Source organism: Natrix helvetica (genome assembly GCF_964273705.1).
Source record: "Natrix helvetica genome assembly, chromosome: 2".
Classification (NCBI taxonomy): Eukaryota; Metazoa; Chordata; class Lepidosauria; order Squamata; family Natricidae; genus Natrix; species Natrix helvetica.
Window position 1 is genome coordinate 273,068,604 of NC_138552.1, and position 21,584 is coordinate 273,090,187.

Genomic DNA, 21,584 nt, shown 5'->3' on the forward strand with positions numbered 1-21,584 from the left:
CTCCTTTACAGCACATGCACTGGGTTTTTTTTAAAAAAAAACTGCTTTGGGACTCTTCATTTGGATTCACATAATATAACAAACCTTAACTAAATCACATGCTGTATCCAAATTAATAAAACACAGTTTAATATGAGCCATGGTGGTGCAGTGGTTAGAGTGCAGTACTGTGGGCTACTTATGCTGACTGCCGGCTGCCTGCAGTTTGGCAGTTCAAATCTCACCAGGCTCAAGGTTCGACTCAGCCTTCCATCCTTCCGAGGTGGGTAAAATGAGGACCCAGATTGTTGGGGGCAATATGCTGACTCTGTAAACCGCTTGGAGAGGTCTGTAAAAGCACTGTGAATCAGTATATAAATCTAAGTGCTATTGCTATTGCTATAAGAGGGCCTAGTTCACAGAAGATTTTTACAATAAATAGCAGAGTTGGAAGGGACCTTGGAGGTCTTCTAGTCCAACCCCCTGCCTAGGCAGGAAACCCTATACCGTTTCAGACAGATGGCTATCCAACATCTTCTTAAAGACTTCCAGTGTTGGGGCATTCACAACTTCTGGAGGCAAGCTGTTCCACTGATTAATTATTCTAACTGTCAGGAAGTTTCTCCTCAGTTCTAAGCTGCTTCTCTCCCTGATTAGTTTCCACCCATTGCTTCTTGTTCTACCCTCAGGTGCCTTGGAAAATAGTTTGACTCCCTCTATTTTCCAGATGCTGACTTCTGTACTACAGATCCCTGTAGTGAATCAGGAATTAAAAGGCAAAGCTGCCCCCAATGAAGCTTCACTTCTAGGGACCACATGGATATAACCAGGCAGTTTTCAACTGTCTTCTTCCAGGAATGTTTTCCAATTTTCCAGCCTACCTTTCACAATCTTCTCTGTGCTCTCAGACAAACCTGGCCAGTATCAGCCAGGTGCTACCCAACCAGAAACTATCCAACTGGACTTTAATCTACTTCAGTATACAGTGCGAACTCAGCCATTTAGAAAAAACAAGCCTTTAAATAGAGGGGCGGACCTTGCTTGTGAAAGGACCTAGGTTTAGGTCCACACACTTGCTGTACAGTTACCAACATTTCAGAAAACCAAAACAGGTTGCACCAGAGGTGGTATTTCAGAAATGCAAAATTTACACAAGCTCAGAACTTGAGAGAGAATTTCTACAAGATGTTGTACAGATGGCATCTAGATCCAAAAAGGCTAGCCTGTATGTATCCGAATCTGCAATCTAAATGTTGGAGATGCGATTGTGTTAATGCCACGTATTACCATATTTGGTGGACTTGTAAAAAAGTTAAAGCATTTTGGATAAAAATATGGTGGGTTATTCAAAATATTTTGAAAAAGAGGATAAAGTTTACACCCCAGTTGTTTTTGTTAGGCATAGTTTCAGACTGTACTGTCATAGAGACTAACCTGATCTTGAACCTAACAACGGCAGCAAGATTGTTGGTGGCGCAATACTGGAAGAAGGAAGAGTTGCCCACTTTCCAAGAATGGACGTTAAAAGTAGTAAACTTAGCAGAGATGGCCAAGATTTCAGCGTATTTGAAGGATCATTCGGATGAGAAGTACAAGCTGGACTGGACAAGATGGATTGACTATATTCAAAACAAATACCGGACTAAAAAAATTCAGTTAGCTTATGAATGAAGGCATTAAGAACATTACAATTTATTCAAAGTTAGTTTAATAAAAGGGGAGTTAAAGCATACGAATAGTAACATGTTAAAATTAGTCAGCTTATGTTAGCGTATGGTTGTTAAATGTTTATACCCTGTATTTTGCTCTGGGAGGTGGGGGGGAGGTCAGGTGGGAAGAGGGAAGGGTAAGGGGGGTGATAATTGTAAAATTTATTATTTTTTTAATAATAAAAAAAGAAAACCAAAACAGGATGGACTTGTCTCAATATTGCCACGACACGTTTTCTGAATGTTCTGCTCACCTTTCAGAGGTTGCCTATTCCTTACTGATTGTGACTGAAACAAGGCGCCCTAAAGTAAATAATAAAGATAAGCTATTTTGCCACAGAGGCATTGTGTACAATGGCAAAACAGAGGACTTTGATGGCAACCAGTCCACGTGGATACAACCCCATGCGTTCACCCATATCTAGTTTTATACTGTAGGAAGTTAGCACCTACCCCTCAGCTAGAAAAAATGAAATGTCCTAGGAAATATTGAAAAGGCAGAATATTATATTTCCCTGGCTAAGAAATGTAGAAACATGTTACTCTTAATAGCCCCCACCTTCCTCAATGGGCCAACAAATGGAGGGTTTTGAGTGTTCATAAAATATGCAGTGAGCAACAAGGTGCGAAGAGAAGTCCATATAAGATCTATCAAGAAAACAACCAGAATGTTAATTCTACAAATGGCACGAGATATAAAACTGCACTACTTTTGGAAAGACACAGGTTGATGTAATGAAAGTTTATAATAAAAATTAAGTCAAACTTAGTTAAATTTAGACTATCATGTATAAAATAGTGTGAGAATAGTTATAGTCACATAAATGAGTAATAATGATAACAATGTGTATATATATGCATATATGCATATATGCATATATGCGCATATACATATACATATACATATACATATACATATACATATACATATACATATACATATACATATACATATATATATATATATATATATATATATATATATATATGCTGGTTTTGTTGTATTCGGGTCTTTTCCCGTGTAAGGTTGAGATTGTCTTTGCAACGTTTCGGCAGGATCTCACCTGCCATCTTCAAGCGTGGGCTTAAAATGCGATCGGAGCTGCCGTCTTTCTGTAAGTCTTGGTGGGAGGGGATGGGGTGTTGGCTTTGTTTCAGTAAGTGGAATGATTGGTTGTGTGGTTGTATCATGATTGGTAGATTGGTGCTGATTGGTGCAGGCTGTGTGTGCATTGTTGTTTTGTATTGTAACGGCTTGGGTGGTGGGTGGTGTTCGTTTGTTGGCTAGGGCTGGTTTCCAGATGTTTGGTAGGCGGGAGGTATCATCACGTTTATTCATGTTGTGGGGGTGTTTCTCTATTTCGATGGCTTCCATAATTATTCTCTTGTGGAGGTGTTCTGTTTTGGAGATTAACCTGGCTCCTTCAAAATTGATTTCATGTCCTGTAGCTTTAAGGTGCTGGAAAAACAACAATGCACACACAGCCTGCACCAATCAGCACCAATCTACCAATCATGATACAACCACACAACCAATCATTCCACTTACTGAAACAAAGCCAACACCCCATCCCCTCCCACCAAGACTTACAGAAAGACGGCAGCTCCGATCGCATTTTAAGCCCACGCTTGAAGATGGCAGGTGAGATCCTGCCGAAACGTTGCAAAGACAATCTCAACCTTACACGGGAAAAGAGCTGAATACAACAAAACCAGCATACCTACACCCGTGAAAATCTACGAAAACAAATACACACACACACACACACACACACACACACACATATACATACACTAGTTTGATGACATGAAATTTTATACAAACTGCAAATGAGGACTATGAGTGGAAGTTTAAAAGTCTTTGTTATTAAATATAACTATTTTTTTATTTAGAATATGTTATAAAGATGGATGATTTTAGGAGCATTTAATGGAATGCCATTTTATAGTTTTACTTCAAATTTAGAATATTTCATACAGAGGGATGTAAAAGCAATTTATAGTCAAATGCATGTTTAATAGTTATAATAATTTTTAATATAATACACTGGATTGATGATAATGATAATAATATATACATATATATCAGATTGATAATTTGTGATTTTATATACAATTGAAATTGAGGACTATGGAAATGATGCACAAAAATTTGATAACCAAATGACATGCTGTACGTGATTGAAGAAGGTTCTATGTGTTATGTGTTGTCTGTCTATGACTGTCCAAAAAAGAAAAATATTCTTTAAAAAAAAAAGAGAGAGAAGGAAAAGGAACAAGAAATGATATTCAATTATTTTTGGGTTCGCGGAAATACCACCCCAAGAAAATATAAATTAAAAGCTGGAAGAGACAGAAAAGGAGGGAAGGAAGAGAGAGGAGAGGAGAGGAAGATGGAAGGAAGAGGGAGAGAAGGAGAGAGGGTAGGAAGGGGAAGAGGTAGAGAGAGGTAGAGGAGAGTTAAGGTTAGAAGGAAGGGAAAGGAGAGGAGGAAAGAAGAAAGTAGAGAAGGGAGGGAGGGAGAGAAAGGAAGAGAGGAGAGGAGATGAGAGGAAGAGGAGGGAAGGAGGATAGAGAGGAGGAGAGGAAGATGGAAGGGAGAAGGAGAGAAGGAGAGAGGGTAGGAAGGGGAAGGGGAAGAGGAAGAGATGAGGAGAGGAGAGGCAAGGGAAGAAGGAAGGGAAAGGAGGAAGGAAGGAAGTAGAGAAGAGAGGGTGGGAGAAAAGAAAGGGAGAAGAAGGTGATGTCAAAGCAGGCAAGGAATTGTAAACAAAGCAACCCAAATGGAATAGTATAACCCGATAAATGGAATGATAAATGTATAAGAACCATGATTGTAAAGGGAAAAAAAAGAATAATAACTATGTGAATGTATACCTATAATTGTATATAGAGAACAAAAAAAAACTTTTTATTAAAAAAAACACAGGACATGAAGACAACCACACTTAAAGAAGGAATACTGCCTCTTTTCATGACTGCTCAATTTAGTTGTTCTAGCAAATGATTTCTGATAAATATAACCAGAGTTCCATCAGCCCTGGCTTATTAAAATGATATTGGATCACTTCAAATACTTGGTTAAGAAAAGGAACTGGGGTCTGTCTGTTTCCCATTTATATTCCCCTCCCCTTTCTTTAAATCCATGTCTTCTTCCTTGACATTTCAGTGGGAAGCTTGTATCCCCCAAGTGGAAGAATTTCAAAGGATTACAATTACTTTGCCGGGACAAGATCCGCCTCAACAATGCCATTTGGAGAGCTTGGTACATCCAGTGTGAGTTTGGGGACTAGGGAGGGAGATGGGGAGAGGGTTGGAGGCAGTGGTGGGATTCAAAAATGTTTACTACCGGTTCTGTGGGCGTGGTTTGTGGGCATGGCATAGTGGGCGTGGCAGGGAAAGGATACTGCAAAATCCCCATTTCCACCCCACTCCAGGGCAAGGATACTGTAAAATCTCCATTCCTTCCCCACCCCCTAACTCATTTCCAGCTCCGTTCTCCTGTGCAGGGCAACAGAAGAAGATCTAGCCGATCAGCTGGGACTTGGGAGGCAGAGAATAGATGTGGGCGGGGCTAGGTGGTATTTATAGGTTCTCCGAACTACTCAACATTTCCGCTTCTGGAGAACCGGTCAGAACTGGCTGAATACCACCTCTGGTTGGAAGGGGCAGATGGTTAGGAATTCAACTCAGCTTCAGTAGATAGGAGCCAGGAATGAGCTTCAGTGTTTGCATTGCGCACATCTGAAAAACATTCTAGATCCAAGTACCAGTAAATTTAGATTTGGGGGTGGGCAGTGGTGGGTTCCTGCCGGATCGCACCGGATCGCGCGCTCCCTTTCGGCGCTAAACCCGGAAGTACGGTCTTGCCCCGCCCCTGGCGACGGGACGACGCTTGCCTGCGCTCCACCAGCTCGGCTGGGAACGGAGATGTTTCCTCAGCAGAGCGGAGCGCCTGAAAGGGACGCAGGCTCAGCCTGCCAGGCTGCCACCACTCCACTGAAGACATTGCTGAGCAGAGAAACGTCTCCGTTCCCAGCCGAGCTGGTGGAGCGCAGGCAAGCGTCGTCCCGTCGCCAGGGGTGGGGCAAGACCGTACTTCCGGGTTTAGCGCTGAAAGGGAGCGCGCGATCCGGTGCGATCCGGCAGGAACCCACCACTGGGGGTGGGGGTGTTCGAGTATGGATTTTGATTTTATTAAAAATCTGAAAAGCCATTTTTCAATCCTAAAGAAGGAACTTGGGGCTTTGTGAAAACAATTGAACAAGTCTAGGCATATTTAGACACACCCGTCAAGATATTAAGTTTTAGAGTAAGCAACAGGATATAAAACCAAATTGTTAAAAGTGAGACATTTCCATATTTTTCTAGTTCTTGCATTAACCTGTTCCCTGTTTCTAATGGATCTTCTATGATAAATACTAAGTCATCTGCAAAGGCCTGTATTTTGTATTCTTCCTTTTTAGTTTTGGTTCCTCTTATTTCCTGTTTTTTTCTAATTCGTATCAGAAGGCTTTCTAGCGTCAGAATAAAAAGCAGAGGTGATAGTGGGCAGCCTTGTCTCACTCCTTTCGTTATTTCAAAAGACTCTGTATTCTCCCCATTCAATAGTATGCTTGCCTTTTGGGTGGAGTATATTGTTTCTATTAATTTTTCAAATTTATTTCCTAGATTCATATTTTTAATTTGTTGTTTCATGTATTGCCAATTTAAATTATCGAATGCCTTCTGTGCATCCAGGAATACAAGTGCCACTTGTTTCTCTGTATGCACCTCATAGTACTCCAAGATATTAGCATGAACATAAAATGAACATATTACCAAGAGTCCTATATCTATTTCAAACGATCCCCATAAAACTAGAGAAAACTTTTTTTACTGAATTGAATAAAATAATACTAAAATTCATCTGGCAAGGGAAAAAAGCTAGGATAAAACTGAAAGCATTACAGGACGATAGAAGCAGAGGTGGTATTGGACTACCTGACTGGGAACTCTACTACAATGCAGCAGCACTAATTTGGATTAAAGATTGGATAAATCTAAAAAACAAAAGAATATTAGCAATAGAAGGCCACGACCTACAAACAGGATGGCACTTTTTCTTATGGGAAGAGAGTAAAAAGAAGCAAAAATATTTCCATAGACATTACATTAGAGAAGCATTAATTCAAGTCTGGAATAAAATTAAAGCAAAACACTATATGAAAATACCGGCATGGCTTTCCACCATGGAAGCCATGATACACCCCAATACGCTAGATTTATCAAAAATGGTTAGGTATAGTGAAATATTAGATAACCAAGGGAATTTGAAAACGAATCAAGAACTAAAAGAGAATAATATCAATATAGATTGGTGGCCATACCTCCAATTACAATCAAGATATAAAAAAGATATAAAAGAATATGGAATATATACGGAATTGCAACAAATAGACAAAATCTTAATTGGCCCAGAAAACAAATTTATAACGAAAATGTATAAATATTTGTTAGAAATAAACTTAGAAGAAGAAATAGTTAAAGGATGTATGATAGCATGGGCCAAAAATTTTGGTTATAACATAGATCTAGCGGATTGGGAAAAAATTTGGAATATAAATTATAAATTAACGAGATCAGCGACACTGAAAGATAATATATATAAAATGTTTTATCGTTGGCACCTACCACCAACAAGATTAGCAAAAATGTACCCAACACCGAAATCGATATGCTGGAAATGTAAAAAAGAAGAAGGGACCTACTACCACATGTGGTGGACATACCCGGAATCGCAAAAATACTGGAAAAGAATCTGGAAGTGGGCACAAGAAATTACGGGGGAACAAGTAAAGTATAAACCTGAAACCCTTTTATTAGGAATAATTAAAGGGAACTATACAAAAAAAATTAAATATTTACTAACACATATATTAACTATAGCTAGAATTGCCTTCGCCCAATGCTGGAAGCAAAACAATACACCGCCAGACGAATTAGTGATAAAAAAAACTTTGGAGTGCGCAGAGATGGACAAACTAACTCAAAAATTACAGGACAAAGAAGAATCGGAATATTACGAAATTTGGAATAAGTGGTATGAATGGTTGGATAATAAGAAAAACATTTAAGCCGAAAACAATATACATAAATAAACATAGAACTGTATATAAAAGTAGGTAAATATGTTAAACATCATAAAAATGTATAGATAAAATGACATAAGGATTGTAATATATGGTAAAGAGAGGAAAACATACATAGATACGACGATGTAACATTGTACAAACTGTTGATATAAAGAGTGTAATATGTGATAAAAAGACAAAAACAATAAAAAATTATTCAAAAAAAAAACACAAATTGTTAAAAGTGAGAAAATACCAGGAAGACAAATTGTAGAGAAGAGATAAAAGAGGAAAAAAAAAAACTAGATTACATCAGAATTATTCATTGTACTTCCTCAGACCATTTTGTCCTTGAAAACTATCCTTGTTTCTACCTTGCTGATGAGAATATTATTCCTGTATTTGAATACATGATGCCTCCAAATCATACTTACTAATATCAAGATATCGAGGCTTTTCAAATTATGCTTGTTCCATTGCTTCTAGAACCATGTCCCAGCTTTGTTCTCAGATTCCCTTCCCTATTCTGCCCTAAAGCTTGCTATGGCCCTGCAAATTGCTGACAATAGTAGAAGTTTTCCTCCACTACACCACTATTAATTAGTCTATTCCACAGAATCATGTCTAGCCTCAGATACCTTTTTCTTATATAAACAAAGCACTTAGATTAAGGAACTCGCTTTGTCACCATCTAGCTGAGAATAGGAACCGGGGATGTCAATCCAGCTGTAGATATTGTAACAACTGTTAGCCTAAAAGAAGCTCAGCTACGTGAATAGCAAATGGAAAATGAGGGGAGGCGAATACAGAAACAGTGAAGTAGAATGGTTTCCCCCCCCACCAATACTTTGGTACCCAGCAGATGTTTTAGGCCCGTGATGGTGAACCTATGGCACTTGTGTATGAAGTAAAACACGGAGCCATGTCGCCTGGCACGCGTGACGTCCCCTGTTCCTCTTCTGGATTTCTGACGTGCATGCGTGAGGGATGATCAACTGGCCTTCAGGCAGGCGGCAGTGCCGGAAGCTAGAAGAGCTGGTCTTCCATTTTCCGGTGTGAGCTTGCGTGCTCGCCAGCTGATTGCCGCATGCGCATGCACCCCAATAACCGAAAGACTAGCTGGCTGGTGCGCATGCATGTGCCAGAAACCAGAAGTTCATTTTCCAGGCACACATGCTGTTGTGTTCTACCGGGCTTGGCCAGCAGATGGCGTTAGAAGAAACGCCTCTGATTGGCCCAGGTGCGCTGGCCGGCTGGCTGGAGAAAAGCCGGCCACTCATTGGTTCCCCGTCTGACAGCTACCCATATAAATAGCTGTCAGACAAGTTCAGTGTTGCTTGTTCCTGTCAGTTGTTCTGTTTAAAAATAAAGGGTTTCGTTGAACTTCGCCTCCTCAGTTATTGCCGCCTCAGGCTTTAAAACATGCCCTCTGGGCAGCTCCTCTTCCGGGGTTCAGCTCAGGCATGCTCGTGTGCGCCGGGGTGGGTTCCTGCCAGTTCTAACCTCTTCTATAGAAGAGGTTCCACAAATCTACAGTGCCGTTTAGAACCGGTTCCAGCTCCCTCCCCCCGCCCATCCGCACATCATCAAGATGAAGAGCGAGAGGAGGAATTCTGGGAGTTGAAGTCCACAAGTCTTAAAGCTGTCAAGTTTGAACACCCCTGGGGGGTTTTTGTCTAAAGGGTTAGGGGTGCAAGGGTCTTGTAACTTGACAGCTTTAAGACTTGCACACTTCAATGCCAGAGTTCCTGAGCCAACATGACTGGAGGAGGAATTCTGGGAGTTGAAGTCCACAAGCCTTAAAGCTGTCAAGTTTGAACACATATGGTTTTTTTTCTCTAAAGGGTGTAAGGATCTTGTAACTTGACAGCTTTAAGACTTGCATGCTTCAAATGCCAGAGTTTCTGAGCCAACAAGACTGGAGGAGGAATTCTGGGAGTTGAAGTCCACAAGTCTTAAAGCTGTCAAGTTTGAACACCCCTGGTTTTTTTTTCCTAAAGGGTGCAAGGATCTTGTAACTTGACAGCTTTAAGACTTGCATGCTTCAAATGCCAGAGTTTCTGAGCCAATATGACTGGAGGAGGAATTCTGGGAGTTGAAGTCCACAAGTCTTAAAGCTGTCAAGTTTGAACACCCCTGGTTTTTTTTTCTAAAGGGTGCAAGGATCTTGTAACTTGACAGCTTTAAGACTTGCATGCTTCAAATGCCAGAGTTTCTGAGCCAACATGACTGGAGGAGGAATTCTGGGAGTTGAAGTCCACAAGTCTTAAAGCTGTCAAGTTTGAACACCCCTGGTTTTTTTCTAAAGGGTGCAAGGATCTTGTAACTTGACAGCTTTAAGACTTGCATGCTTGAAATGCCAGAGTTTCTGAGCCAACATTTTGGTTGCTAAGTAAGAACATTGTTAAGTGAGTTTCACCACATTTTACAAGCTGACCACGCCCACCCAGTCACATGGCTAGCAAGCCACTCCCACCCGGTCAAATGGCTGCAAGCCACTCCCACCCAGTCACATGACCAGCAAACCACTCCCACAAAGCAGGCCACACCTACAGAAGAGGTTCTAAAAAAATTTGAAACCCACCACTGGTGTGCGCACTCCCTTTTTGGCACTTGGTGCTAAAAAGGTTTGCCATCCCTGTTTTAGGCTGCAAGTCCAAAAAATCTCAGCCAGCATGACCAAGGATAATGAGTGTGGCAATCCAAACTGCACTGGTTGGGGGGGGGAAATGAGTGTGTGTGGGGGGGGGACATTTCTACATGTCCTTCTGTTTGATTACAAAACCTTGAGCAACAGCTCTGTCTTTTCTGCTTTCATATATGTTTGGAGGAGAGACAAAAGAGAGGGAGGGGGCAGAGCAAACGACATGGTCGTCTCATAAAATAGATACTGAGAAGCAGCAGGAATACCTGTGCCGCCTCAGCTTGCCTGGACAATGGAATATTTCACTGTAATGGATTCTTTACACAGATGTGGAACGCAGGAAGACCTCTGTTTGTGGATTTGTTACTCCTCTGGATGGGTCTGAAGCAGATGAGCATCGAAAGCCAGAAGTAGGTGGTGCAGCATTTTCTCCATATCGTGAGTGTGTGTGTGTGTATGTGTGACTGTGTGTTTATAGATGATGCTGAGGGTACAGTTTTGTCAAGCATGAAAGGTTAGGTCCACATGTGAAGGTCCAATTAAACTGATGTATTGCTACTTATGCCTGTGCACAGGTAAATCCTCAACGAATGGTTAGCATCTGCTGGGAATTTGATAAGGGAGGCGAGGGGGCTGGACTGTTTGTGGCTATGTAGAGATTCTAGGCTACTCCCTCTTTTAACTCTGCCCCCAGGTTTTAACACTTCTTCCCCTACAGCAGGGGTGTCCAAACTTGGGAACTTTAAGACTTGTGGACTTCAACTCCCAGAATTCCCCAGCATGTCTGGCTGGGGAATTCTGAGAGTTGAAATCCACAAGTCTTAAAGTTCCCAAGTTTGGACACCCCTGCCCTACAGGTTTGATTAGATGGGTGTTAGGAAAAGTCAACAAGGTTCACACAACATATTTGACGGTGTCACTTTGATCACATGGCTTTGTCTATGAAGGTTCTCAGTCATCAAGGACATGGTTGTCCCAAAAGTGTTTTTTTTCCCCAAACAGCAACTGGACTTTCTTGATTTTTCTTGAAGAAGTTTTACTTCTCATCCAAGAAGCGCCTTATCTTCAAAAAAAAAAAATCAAGAAAGTTCAGTTGCTTTTGAAAAAAAAAACCTACCTTTTGAGATCTCTGCAGTTTTCATGCAACACACAGTCTGATTGCTGAATCAAAAACGCAAAGTTTTTGGATTGCAAAATACATTCTATATAAGCAGCAGAGTTCATATAACTTATATAAATCACCAATGACCAAGGTTAAAACGAATCCAGTATTGGGAGTCCTTAGAACCACTTGGAGTTGCTGGGAATTGAGCATCTTCATATTTAATAAATTATTGACATCATTAATTTCTCAGACACTGAAAACAAGAGCATCTTGTGAACTGGGTCAGTGTTTCCTTATGCTTGTCTTTTTCTCCCATCTTCCTTTCATTGTGCTATGCCGTGAAATTGTTATTTCTGTTCTTCGACTGTTATATGGTCCCAGATATCGTTTAAAAGCCACGAGTTATAGTTTAGTGTGATCTTATCCATCTTAATCTACTCAGCAAGATAGTATTAGTATTGTGTTGGAGACCAATCCATTTAAATAGCTTTCCCTTCAGTTACACGGATGACACATGTTAATATTTAAATGGTTTTATCGTCCCAAAAGCCAGGCTGAACTTGGAAAATTGCAATTTAAAAAAATGAGAAATTTATTATTATTTTTCTTTTAATCTATTCTTCTTCTGGCTTGTTGTCTTCCTTCTCAGGCAGTTGTGCTGGAGGGAAACTACTGGAAGCGACGAATTGAGGTGGTAATGAAAGAGTATCACAAATGGCGCACCTACTATAAGAAGAGAGTAAGGATTTGTCTTCCTTTCTCCTGACAATGTTATCAAGCTGACCTGGTTTGAGTGGGGGGATAGAAAAAGATAGACTCCGTATCTGTCCTCAGATACTTCCTGATGTCATCTGATTGCATCTGCCATTCACCATTGACAAAAGAGGACTAAAAGTAATGGAGAGAGTCAAAAGTCAAATCATGAGTTGGGTAATAGCTCCACCTAGAGGCTCAATTGGTCTTTGATTAGGAATGCCCACGGTTTACCTTTCCCAAGATTGACAAGAGATGGCAACTTTTGGCTCTGGAATTTCTGCTTCCGCTAGCTGTTCTTATTATTATGTTATTATCCATATACCGTATGGGGGTGTGGTGGCTCAGTGGCTAAGACGCTGAGCTTGTCGATCAGAAGTTCGGCAGTTCAGCAGTTCAAATCCATAGCGCAGCGTAACGGAGTAAGCTCCCATTACTTGTCCCTAAAGGAGAAAGCTCCAATCAGGAGAGGTGAAATTTTTGCACATCCTTGTACCTTAAGGATATCTGAGATTACCTGAAAGAGTATTAGGCACCACTAGAGCCACCTACCTTATTTAAGAGCACTGTCCTTATTAGCATGAATCAAACCACCTGTCACTTTCATTCCCTCTGAAATGAGGGTGACTTCTGATTGTCTTTTAACAGCTCCAACCAGAAAACGTGTCATTCCTCAATTGAAATCCAAGTCTAACGTAGCTTTTCTCTTACAGCTCCACAGGTTTAGCCGGGAAGGGGAAGTTCCCAGCCCAAAACCGGTGAGTGAAGAGAATCTGGTTGAATCCATTTGGAGCTGCATTATAAAGGGTATTCTGACCTAGGAAAAAAGCACGAAGCCAACTCCTTGTCCCGATAAAACCCCTTTTATTTAGTTTAAAGTAAATTCCTCTCCAGCCAAGTCCCAGCCAACAGTCTTTCAAGAGATTTCACAACTACAGACCTTTGTCAAGCTTGGAGAGCTGCCAGGCCAATATCATCCAAACGCCACCCTGTAGCAGCAATTATTTGGCAAGAAGTCAGGAACAGATCTTCACCCTAATGAATTGAACTAATTGTCTCCTGCAAACTCCCCTCCCCTTTTGCTCCTCTTTATTCCCTATGGGAGGGGCCATTCACCGTCCACCTGTGGCCTTACTCCTGAGTCGACCCTTGTTCCTTAGCTGTTCCCTTCTCCTGGCAGCTCTGCGCATGTGCACACTGGGAACAGGCTCTAGCTGTTCTTCTGCCCCACTGATGTCCGACTCCGAAGGCAGCTGATAACTGTCAGACGGCCCTGGCCCCATCTCTGCCTCTGACACAGAGCCCTCGTCAGAGCTTCTCCAAGACTGGACAAAATTAGTGGACCAGAGGAATGCCGTTGATATAGTTTACTTGGACTTCAGTAAGGCTTTTGATAAGGTAGACCATAACCTACTACTAGATAAAGTAGAAGAATGTGGGTTAGACAGCATCACCACCAGATGGATTGGTAACTGGCTGACCAACCGCACTCAACGTGTAGTTCTCAATGGAACTGCATCTACATGGAGGGAAGTATGCAGTGGAGTACCCCAAGGCTCTGTTTTAGGCCCAGTACTCTTCAACATCTTCATCAATGATTTGGATGAGGGAATAAATGGGGAACTCATCAAATTTGCAGATGATACCAAGCTGGCAGGAATAGCCAACACTCCAGAAGATAAGCTTAAGATACAGAAGGATCTTGACAAACTTGAACATTGGGCACTATCTAATAAAATGAAATTCAATGGTGAAAAGAGTAAGGTTCTACATTTAGGCAACAAAAACGGAATGCACAGGTACAGTATAGGTGATACCTTACTCAGTAGTAGTAACTGTGAAAGGGATCTTGGAGTCCTAGTGGACAACCATTTAAATATGAGCCAGCAGTGTGCAGCAGCTGCCAAAAAAGCCAACACAGTTCTAGGCTGCATCAACAGAGGGATAGAATCAAGATCACGTGAAGTGTTAATACCACTTTATAATGCCTTGGTAAGGCCACACTTGGAATACTGCATTCAGTTCTGGTCGCCACGATGTAAAAAAGATGTGGAGACTCTAGAAAGAGTGCAGAGAAGAGCAACAAAGATGATTAGGGGACTGGAGACTAAAACATATGAAGAACGGTTGCAGGAACTGGGTATGTTTAGCTTAAGAGAAAGAAGGACTAGGGGAGACATGATAGCATTATTCCAATATCTCAGAGGTTGCCACAAAGAAGAGGGAGTCAAACTATTCTCCAAAGCACCTGAGGGTAGAACAAGAAGCAATGGGTGGAAACTAATCAAGGTAGAGAAGCAACTTAGAACTGAGGAGAAATTTCCTGACAGTGAGAACAATTAATCAGTGGAACAGCTTGCCTCCAGAAGTTGTGAATGCCCCAACACTGGAAGTCTTTAAGAAGATGTTGGATAGCTATTTGTCTGAAACGGTATAGGGTTTCCTGCCTAGGCAGGGGGTTGGACTAGAAGACCTCCAAGGTCCCTTCCAACTCTACTATTGTATTATTATTGTATTATTATTACTCCAGGACTGGCCCATGTTCCTCCCCAACCTCCTCACTATCCAAATCTCCTGCCAGATCCGCTGACCACTGGCGGGCCACAACAAAGGGATCCTGATGAGATCCCAGCTGAAGATTCATTTCTCTCCTATGCAGGAAGATGTACCTTGGCAATCGACAGAGAACTGGTGTAACCAGCTGTTCTCCAACGTGGTGCCAATGCTGCTGCGGGATAAGGAAGAGGAGGAGGAGCAGGGAAGGCAGCTCTTTGATATGGACACCTTCCTCTCAGACATCTCGGACACCCTGTTCACCATGACCCAGGGCAACTGTCCACCTCAATCATCATCAGAGGAAGGTAATTCTGGTGTCCGTCTCTCCTGGCTTTGGGACAGTCTGAAGATTTTTTTCTACTATTTATTTATTTTTATTTAGGGAATTTATATTGGCGCCTATTTGCACATGGTGACTTCAAGGCGGCTTACAGAATATAAAACCTCGTATAAAAAGAATAAAACTAATATAATAAATTGATAAAATAATATAATAAATCCCCCATCCCCTGCCCTGGTGACAGCACCTCACACGAGCCATTGAATGGGCTCCATCCCTCCCGGCGTTCCCCAGGCCCACTGGCAGAACCAGGTCTTCAGCGCCTTTTGGAAGATTGCTAGAGTGGGGGCCATTCTAATCTCTGGGAGGATGATGTTACAGAGAAAGGGGGCCAACACAGAGAAGGCCTTTCTTCTGGGTCCCACCAGGTGTATCTTCCTAGGGGATGGGATCTGCAGCATTCCTTCCCTCTGTGCTCTAATGGGTCGGGTAGATGTGACTGGCAAGAGACAGTCCCTGAGATAACCTGGTCCCAAGCCATGAAGGGATTTAAAGGTGACAACCAGCCCCTTAAATTGCACCTGGAAATAAATCGACAGCCAATTCAGCTCCTGCAGGAGAAGTGATACATGTGCACAAAACCATGCGGACCACTGCATTTTGCACCAACTGGAGCTTCCGGATGCTCTTCAAGGGCAGCCCCATGTAGAGCACTAGGCTACAGCAAAGCAGTGGTCTCTCTAATTTTGCATTCAGTTTTGTGGTGAGGCAGTAACTTTTAGGGAGTTCACTAGCCAGTGAGATAATATCTCATGAGAACTTGATCAGACCAAATAGTCCATTAAAGATCAGACCAAATAGTCCACACGCATATATGCTAGTCGTTCCCGACTCTAGGGGGCGGTACTCATCTCTGTTTCAAAGCTGAAGAGCCAGTGCTGTCCAAAGACGTCTCTGTGGTCATGTGGCCGGCATGACTAAACACCAAAGGCGTACGGAATGCTATTACCTTCCCACCAAAGGCAGTTCCTATTTTTCTACTTGCATTTTTTACATGCATTCAAACTGCTAGGTTGGCAGAAGCTGGGTCAAGTAACGGGAACTCACGCCATTATGCAGTGCTAGTGATTCGAACCCCCAAACTGCCAATCTTTCTGATCGACAAGCTCAACATCTAAGCCACTGAGCCACCGTGTCCCCTATATATGTCCCCTATATATAATATGTAAATAGTCCATTAGTCTCTATATAGTCCATTACTCCATTATAAAATCCTGGTTCCCCCCCAAAAAACCAACTAAAAGTTGTTGGAAGCCCCCCTTTAAGGTATGAGTATCACAAAATGCATTGACAAAAATCTGTAGGTAATAATAAAGATATCCTAATAGTAATCTTTGATAGTTTTATCTTCCATGACAAGGTCTCATGGCTTTTAAAGACTTTAATGTTTTTGGTTATTACCACAATAGAAAGTCATAGTATAGCTTTGTGAAATACTTCTTTTTTTTCTATCCTAAATTTTCCACCATTCATCTCTATCTTTTGACTCTGAGTAGTTGCTCCTGCCACATGCATACTTTTAATTTACTCAACCACATTCTGCTTATAGTTTTCCCACTTAACACTTTCTCACACATTGTACTTTTTCTTCATAGGAAGTTACCAACCTGTGCACATTTGTTTTCTTCTGCATTGTTTATAATTCTGCCACTTTGTAAAGAAGTTGTGACCAAAACAGTACAGTATTCCAAATGTAGTGATTTGAATAAAGCAGTGTTAGTTTCATTTTCAATTTCTTTCTAAAACATCTACTACATGAAATTTACTTTTTCATAGCTGTCACATGGATTTGATGTTTTCCTTGACTTACTATCACTACTCCAAAATAGCAATAGCACTTAAATTTATATACCACTTCTCAGTGGTGGGTTCCTCCCGGATCGCACCGGATCGCGCGCGCTCCCTTTCAGCGCTCCACCTGGCTTGCGCGCTCCCTTTCAGCGCTCCACCTGGCTTGCGCGCTCCCTTTCAGCGCTCCACCTGGCTTGCACGCTCCCTTTCAGCGCTCCACCTGGCTCTCGCGCTCCCTTCCGGCGCTGAAACCGGAAGTACAGTTTTGCCCGGCCCTGGCGAAGCAACGACGCCTGTCTGCGCTCCACCAGCTCGGCTGGGAACGGAGATGTTTCCTCAGCGGAGCGGAGCGCCTGAAAAGACTTTCAGGCGCTCCGCTCCGCTGAGGAAACATCTCCGTTCCCAGCCGAGCTGGTGGAGCGCAGACAGGCGTCGTTGCTTCGCCAGGGGCGGGGCAAGACTGTACTTCCGGTTTCAGTGCCGGAAGGGAGCGCGAGAGCCAGGTGGAGCGCTGAAAGGGAGCGCGCAAGCCAGGTGGAGCGCTGAAAGGGAGCGCGCAAGCCAGGTGGAGCGCTGAAAGGGAGAGCGCGCGATCCGGTGCGATCCAGCAGGAACCCACCACTGCACTTCATGGTGCTTTACAGCACTCTCTAAGTGGTTTACAGAGTCAACAATCTGGGTCCTCATTTTACTGACCTTGGAAGGATGGAAGATTGAGTCAATCTTGAGCCAGTGAGAACCGAACTCCTGGCAGTGGGCTGAGTCAGCCTGCAATCCTGCATTCTAACCACTGCGCCGCCTGTGTTAGCTTTTAATCATATAACATTAAAAAGTAATAAAGTAAACATTTTTCTAAATTATGCTTCCAGAAGCATAATTTCTTTTTATGGTTTTCATAATGTTGAATGAGATGCTTAATCTCATAAATCCTCATGTTTCCAATGAGCCACAGTATAAAAAATTAGTCATATGGATAGTCACAGTCATAAACTATAAACCCTTAAAGGGATTAATTCAGACGATGATAATTGATTTGTCAATGGCTCTTATCTACGATAGCTAAATGTAACTTTATGTTCAGAGGTTAGGGGTTGGGGTCAGGGTACTAGTTGCCCTCACTTAGTAACCACAACTGGGACCAGCAGTTACATTGTTAAGCAATCCAGTTGCTAAGTGAAGCATCATATGACTGCTATGGGTTTACAACCTTACTTCTGTTGTGGTTATTAAGTGAATCATTGCAGATTGTTAAGCAAAACATCGGGTGATCACCATCTGTGGTCTTACTTCTGTTCTCCATTAACTGATGGTCAGAAGCCTATTGTTAAGCATGCAGATTTTAATCATTTGACTGCAGGGATGCTGTAATTGTCGTATATGTGAGGTCCAGTAATAAAGTTACTTTTTCAACCTTGTGTAAGTTCAAACAGTGGCTAAACAAGACAGTAAGCAAGGCCTCCCTATATATTTGTTAGAGCTAGTAGCAGCAGAGACGTAGGTTCAGACACATTAATGACACAAACTAAGTTGAAGGACAGCAGATCAAGTATGCAAGGCTTGCAAACACAGCATCCCTCTATAGAAGCAATAAGGTATTTTCTGAAATCTGGTAGACAGATGGGTTTTTATTCTGCAAGGCAGTAAACACGTTGGTCTATAGCAGTGGTTCTCAACCTTCCCAATTCCCTTTAATATAGTTCCACATGTTGTGGTGACCCTCAACCATAAAATTGGTGTCTCGGTTCCTAAGACCATCGAAAATATGTGTTTTCCGATGGTCTTAGGTGACCCCTGTGAAAGGGTCATTTGATCCCCAAAGGGGTCCTGACTCACAGGTTGAGAACCACTGGTCTATAGGGATGTGGGCTCAGTGGCTAAGACTTGTCAATCAGAAAAAATGGCAGTACAGTGGTTCAAATCACTAGATCCACGTAATGGAATGAGCTTGGAGTGAGTTACTTGTCCCAGCTTCTGCCAACCTAGCAGTTCGAAAGCATGTAAAAAATGCAAGTAAAAAAATAGGGACAACCTTTAGTGGGAAGGTAACAGCGTTCCATGCTCCTTCAGCATTTAGTCATGCCAGCCAAATGACCATAGAGACGTCTTCGGACTATGCTGGCTCTTCAGCTTTGAAATGGAGACGAGCACCGCCCCCTAGAGTCAGGAAAGACTAGCACATATGTGCAAGGGGAACCTTTACCTAACAGGTTGGTCTAGATTACTGTGTCCTTTTTTAAACAGGTAATTAGAGAACAGTGTTTCTCAATCTTAGCAAATTTAAGATATGTGGACTTCAGCTTCCAGAATTCCCCAGCCAGCATGGGACAATTTAGGAGTTGATGACACACATCTTAAAGTTGCTGAGAGTAAGAAACGTTCATTTAGAATGAGGACAGAGAACCCATTGATCCAATGGCCTAAAGTTCCCAGCCCAGGTCAGCTAGTCTGGTCCAAAGGCCCTTGAGCAGACTTTGCTTTTCAAAATCCTTCTCTTCCCTTCCTCTCTTTCTGCATGACTAAATAACAAGAGTCACAGTTGTATGAGCCACATAAATATCCGCTTCTACTGTTCTTTACCTTCCACTTTCAAAAGCTAAATGTCTGTGTGGGAGGAGCAGGTGGCAACAAGCAAAAGCCTGGCTGAGCGTAGATATAACTATTGAAAAGTTATATAGATTGGTGCCTGAACGCTAGAAGCAGGGGTGAAATGCTACCGGTTCGGACCAGTTCGCCCGAAATGGTAGTAAAAAAAGCTACCGGTTCGTCTGAACCGGTAGTAAAATAATGCTACCGGTTCAGGCGAACCAGTATTTCCCACGGTCAGCTGTGCCACTCGATTTATATTAGCTAGAAAGCAGGATTTCCTGCTTTCTAGCTAATCTAAATCGTGTGGCACAGCAGATTCCCCCCCCACCCCCCGCTGTTCTACTTACCTTTGCAAGCATGCTTCGTAGCAGGCTCCTCCACCCGCCCGGACGTCATCACGTCCGTTTTTGAAGCTCTGCACATGCACGTAAGGTCCTGCGCTTGCGCAGAGGTGACGCGTGTGCTCACATTTGTGATCCAGTAGCGAAGGTAAGTAGATTTCACCCCTGACTTAGAAGCATGAGTGTTTCTGGTTTGTCCCACTCATGATCATCCGGAAGAGACATAAATCGATCTGATACAGCAAGGCAGTTCTTAAATTGGGCTGTAAATAGAACCTCCATGAACAGGGGCAGTGTTTTCCCCTGGGCTAGGCAAGCAGAATAGCTATAGAGATATAACTCTTCATATAGAGAACTTTAGCTGGCTGCATCACACTCATAGATCTCCATGAGTTCTATGGTAAATCTTTGCTTTCTTTTCCTCTCTTACAGCTTACGTTGGCAACGCGGACATGATCCAACCAGACCTGGCCCCACTGCAGCCAAATCTTGATGATTTCATGGAGATATCTGGTAGGAACCAGCCTATTCTGGGGGAAGTGGAAGAGATCATGGGAGAGATCTAGAATGGGAGCCATTTGATGGTTATGATCTGTGAGGCACATTCAAGGCTTCAGCAGAGGCTTCCATTCTAAGGCCCTTTGGTTCTATTAATGTGTCACATTTTCTCAATTTGATGGAAATGGGAGAAGAGGAGGAGGAGGAGGAGGAGGAGGAGGAGGAGGAGGAGGAGGAGGAGGAGGAGGAGGAGGAGGAAAGTCCTCAACTCCAATCCCACTCTTGATGCCGAAATCCAATTTAAAGCATCCCTGACAGATGGTTCTCCAGCCTCCACTTTTAACAGTTCCCCAAATATAACTTGTGTTACATGAATGTGGAACCACGCCAGGGGCTACTCAGAGAGGAAGGAAAAGTTTCTACTCAAGAAAGAGGAAATTTATGAGGAGGGGGTGGTTGGGGGCTGCAGACCAGGAGGCAGCCAAAGAACAAATGAAGGACTGAAAAATAAAATGTGGGTTGGAGGAGGGTCACTTCACTCCTTTTACCGATGTGCTTCTGAATGTAGGAAACACTTAGAACCAAGGAATGGAAAAACAATCCCTTAGCTCATGCTGGTTTTGTGCAAGGTACTTGCCCATGAAACCCTTTCTCAAGCATCCTATTGCAGAAACTCATGATCCGTTTTGTACAATACGCTGACTAGGTTGAAATGGGGTCAGGCATTTTGGGGCTCAGAAAATTGTGAAAAAAAACAGCTGCTATCTTAGCACATTGTGTGAACCAAGCCATCATGTAATATTGGCTTCAATATGTTGTGTGTACTCAACCAGAGGTAAGGTGCCAGGAAGGTTATGTTCTTCCTTCAGGTTGACAAACTCTAATTCAGATTTCTCCAATCTGATAACTCCCCACCCCACCCCCAATCCACTACAGTCCTGTAGTATAATTCCCAGTAAGCACATACTGGCTTAGAATCATTGGAACTGGACTCCCAATAGACCTAGAAAGTACCTGGTTTGGGAGAAGAGATGGATCCTTCTTAGAGTGACTGAGAATTGTAGAGGCGATGGATACCTTTGAATGATGATGCAGTGAAGAGGTAAATTGTGGGTGCAATTGAAATCTCATTACAGATGTTGTCCTTGATTAATTGCTTCAATAGTATG

The 21,584-nt window shown here is 42.5% G+C and overlaps 1 protein-coding gene across 2 annotated transcripts in view; it reads left to right on the forward strand.

Moving 5' to 3' along the window:
• The window catches only part of MLXIPL (MLX interacting protein like), a 69,640-nt gene that overhangs the window by 14,123 nt on the left and 33,933 nt on the right, over positions 1-21,584 (forward strand). For both annotated transcript variants that reach the window (XM_081942401.1, XM_081942402.1), the window contains exons 2-7: positions 4,858-4,964; positions 10,773-10,855; positions 12,200-12,289; positions 13,017-13,061; positions 14,963-15,164; positions 20,350-20,430. In XM_081942401.1, coding sequence (XP_081798527.1) covers positions 4,858-4,964; positions 10,773-10,855; positions 12,200-12,289; positions 13,017-13,061; positions 14,963-15,164; positions 20,350-20,430 — 608 coding nt within the window. The remainder of the gene's footprint in view (positions 1-4,857; positions 4,965-10,772; positions 10,856-12,199; positions 12,290-13,016; positions 13,062-14,962; positions 15,165-20,349; positions 20,431-21,584) is intronic.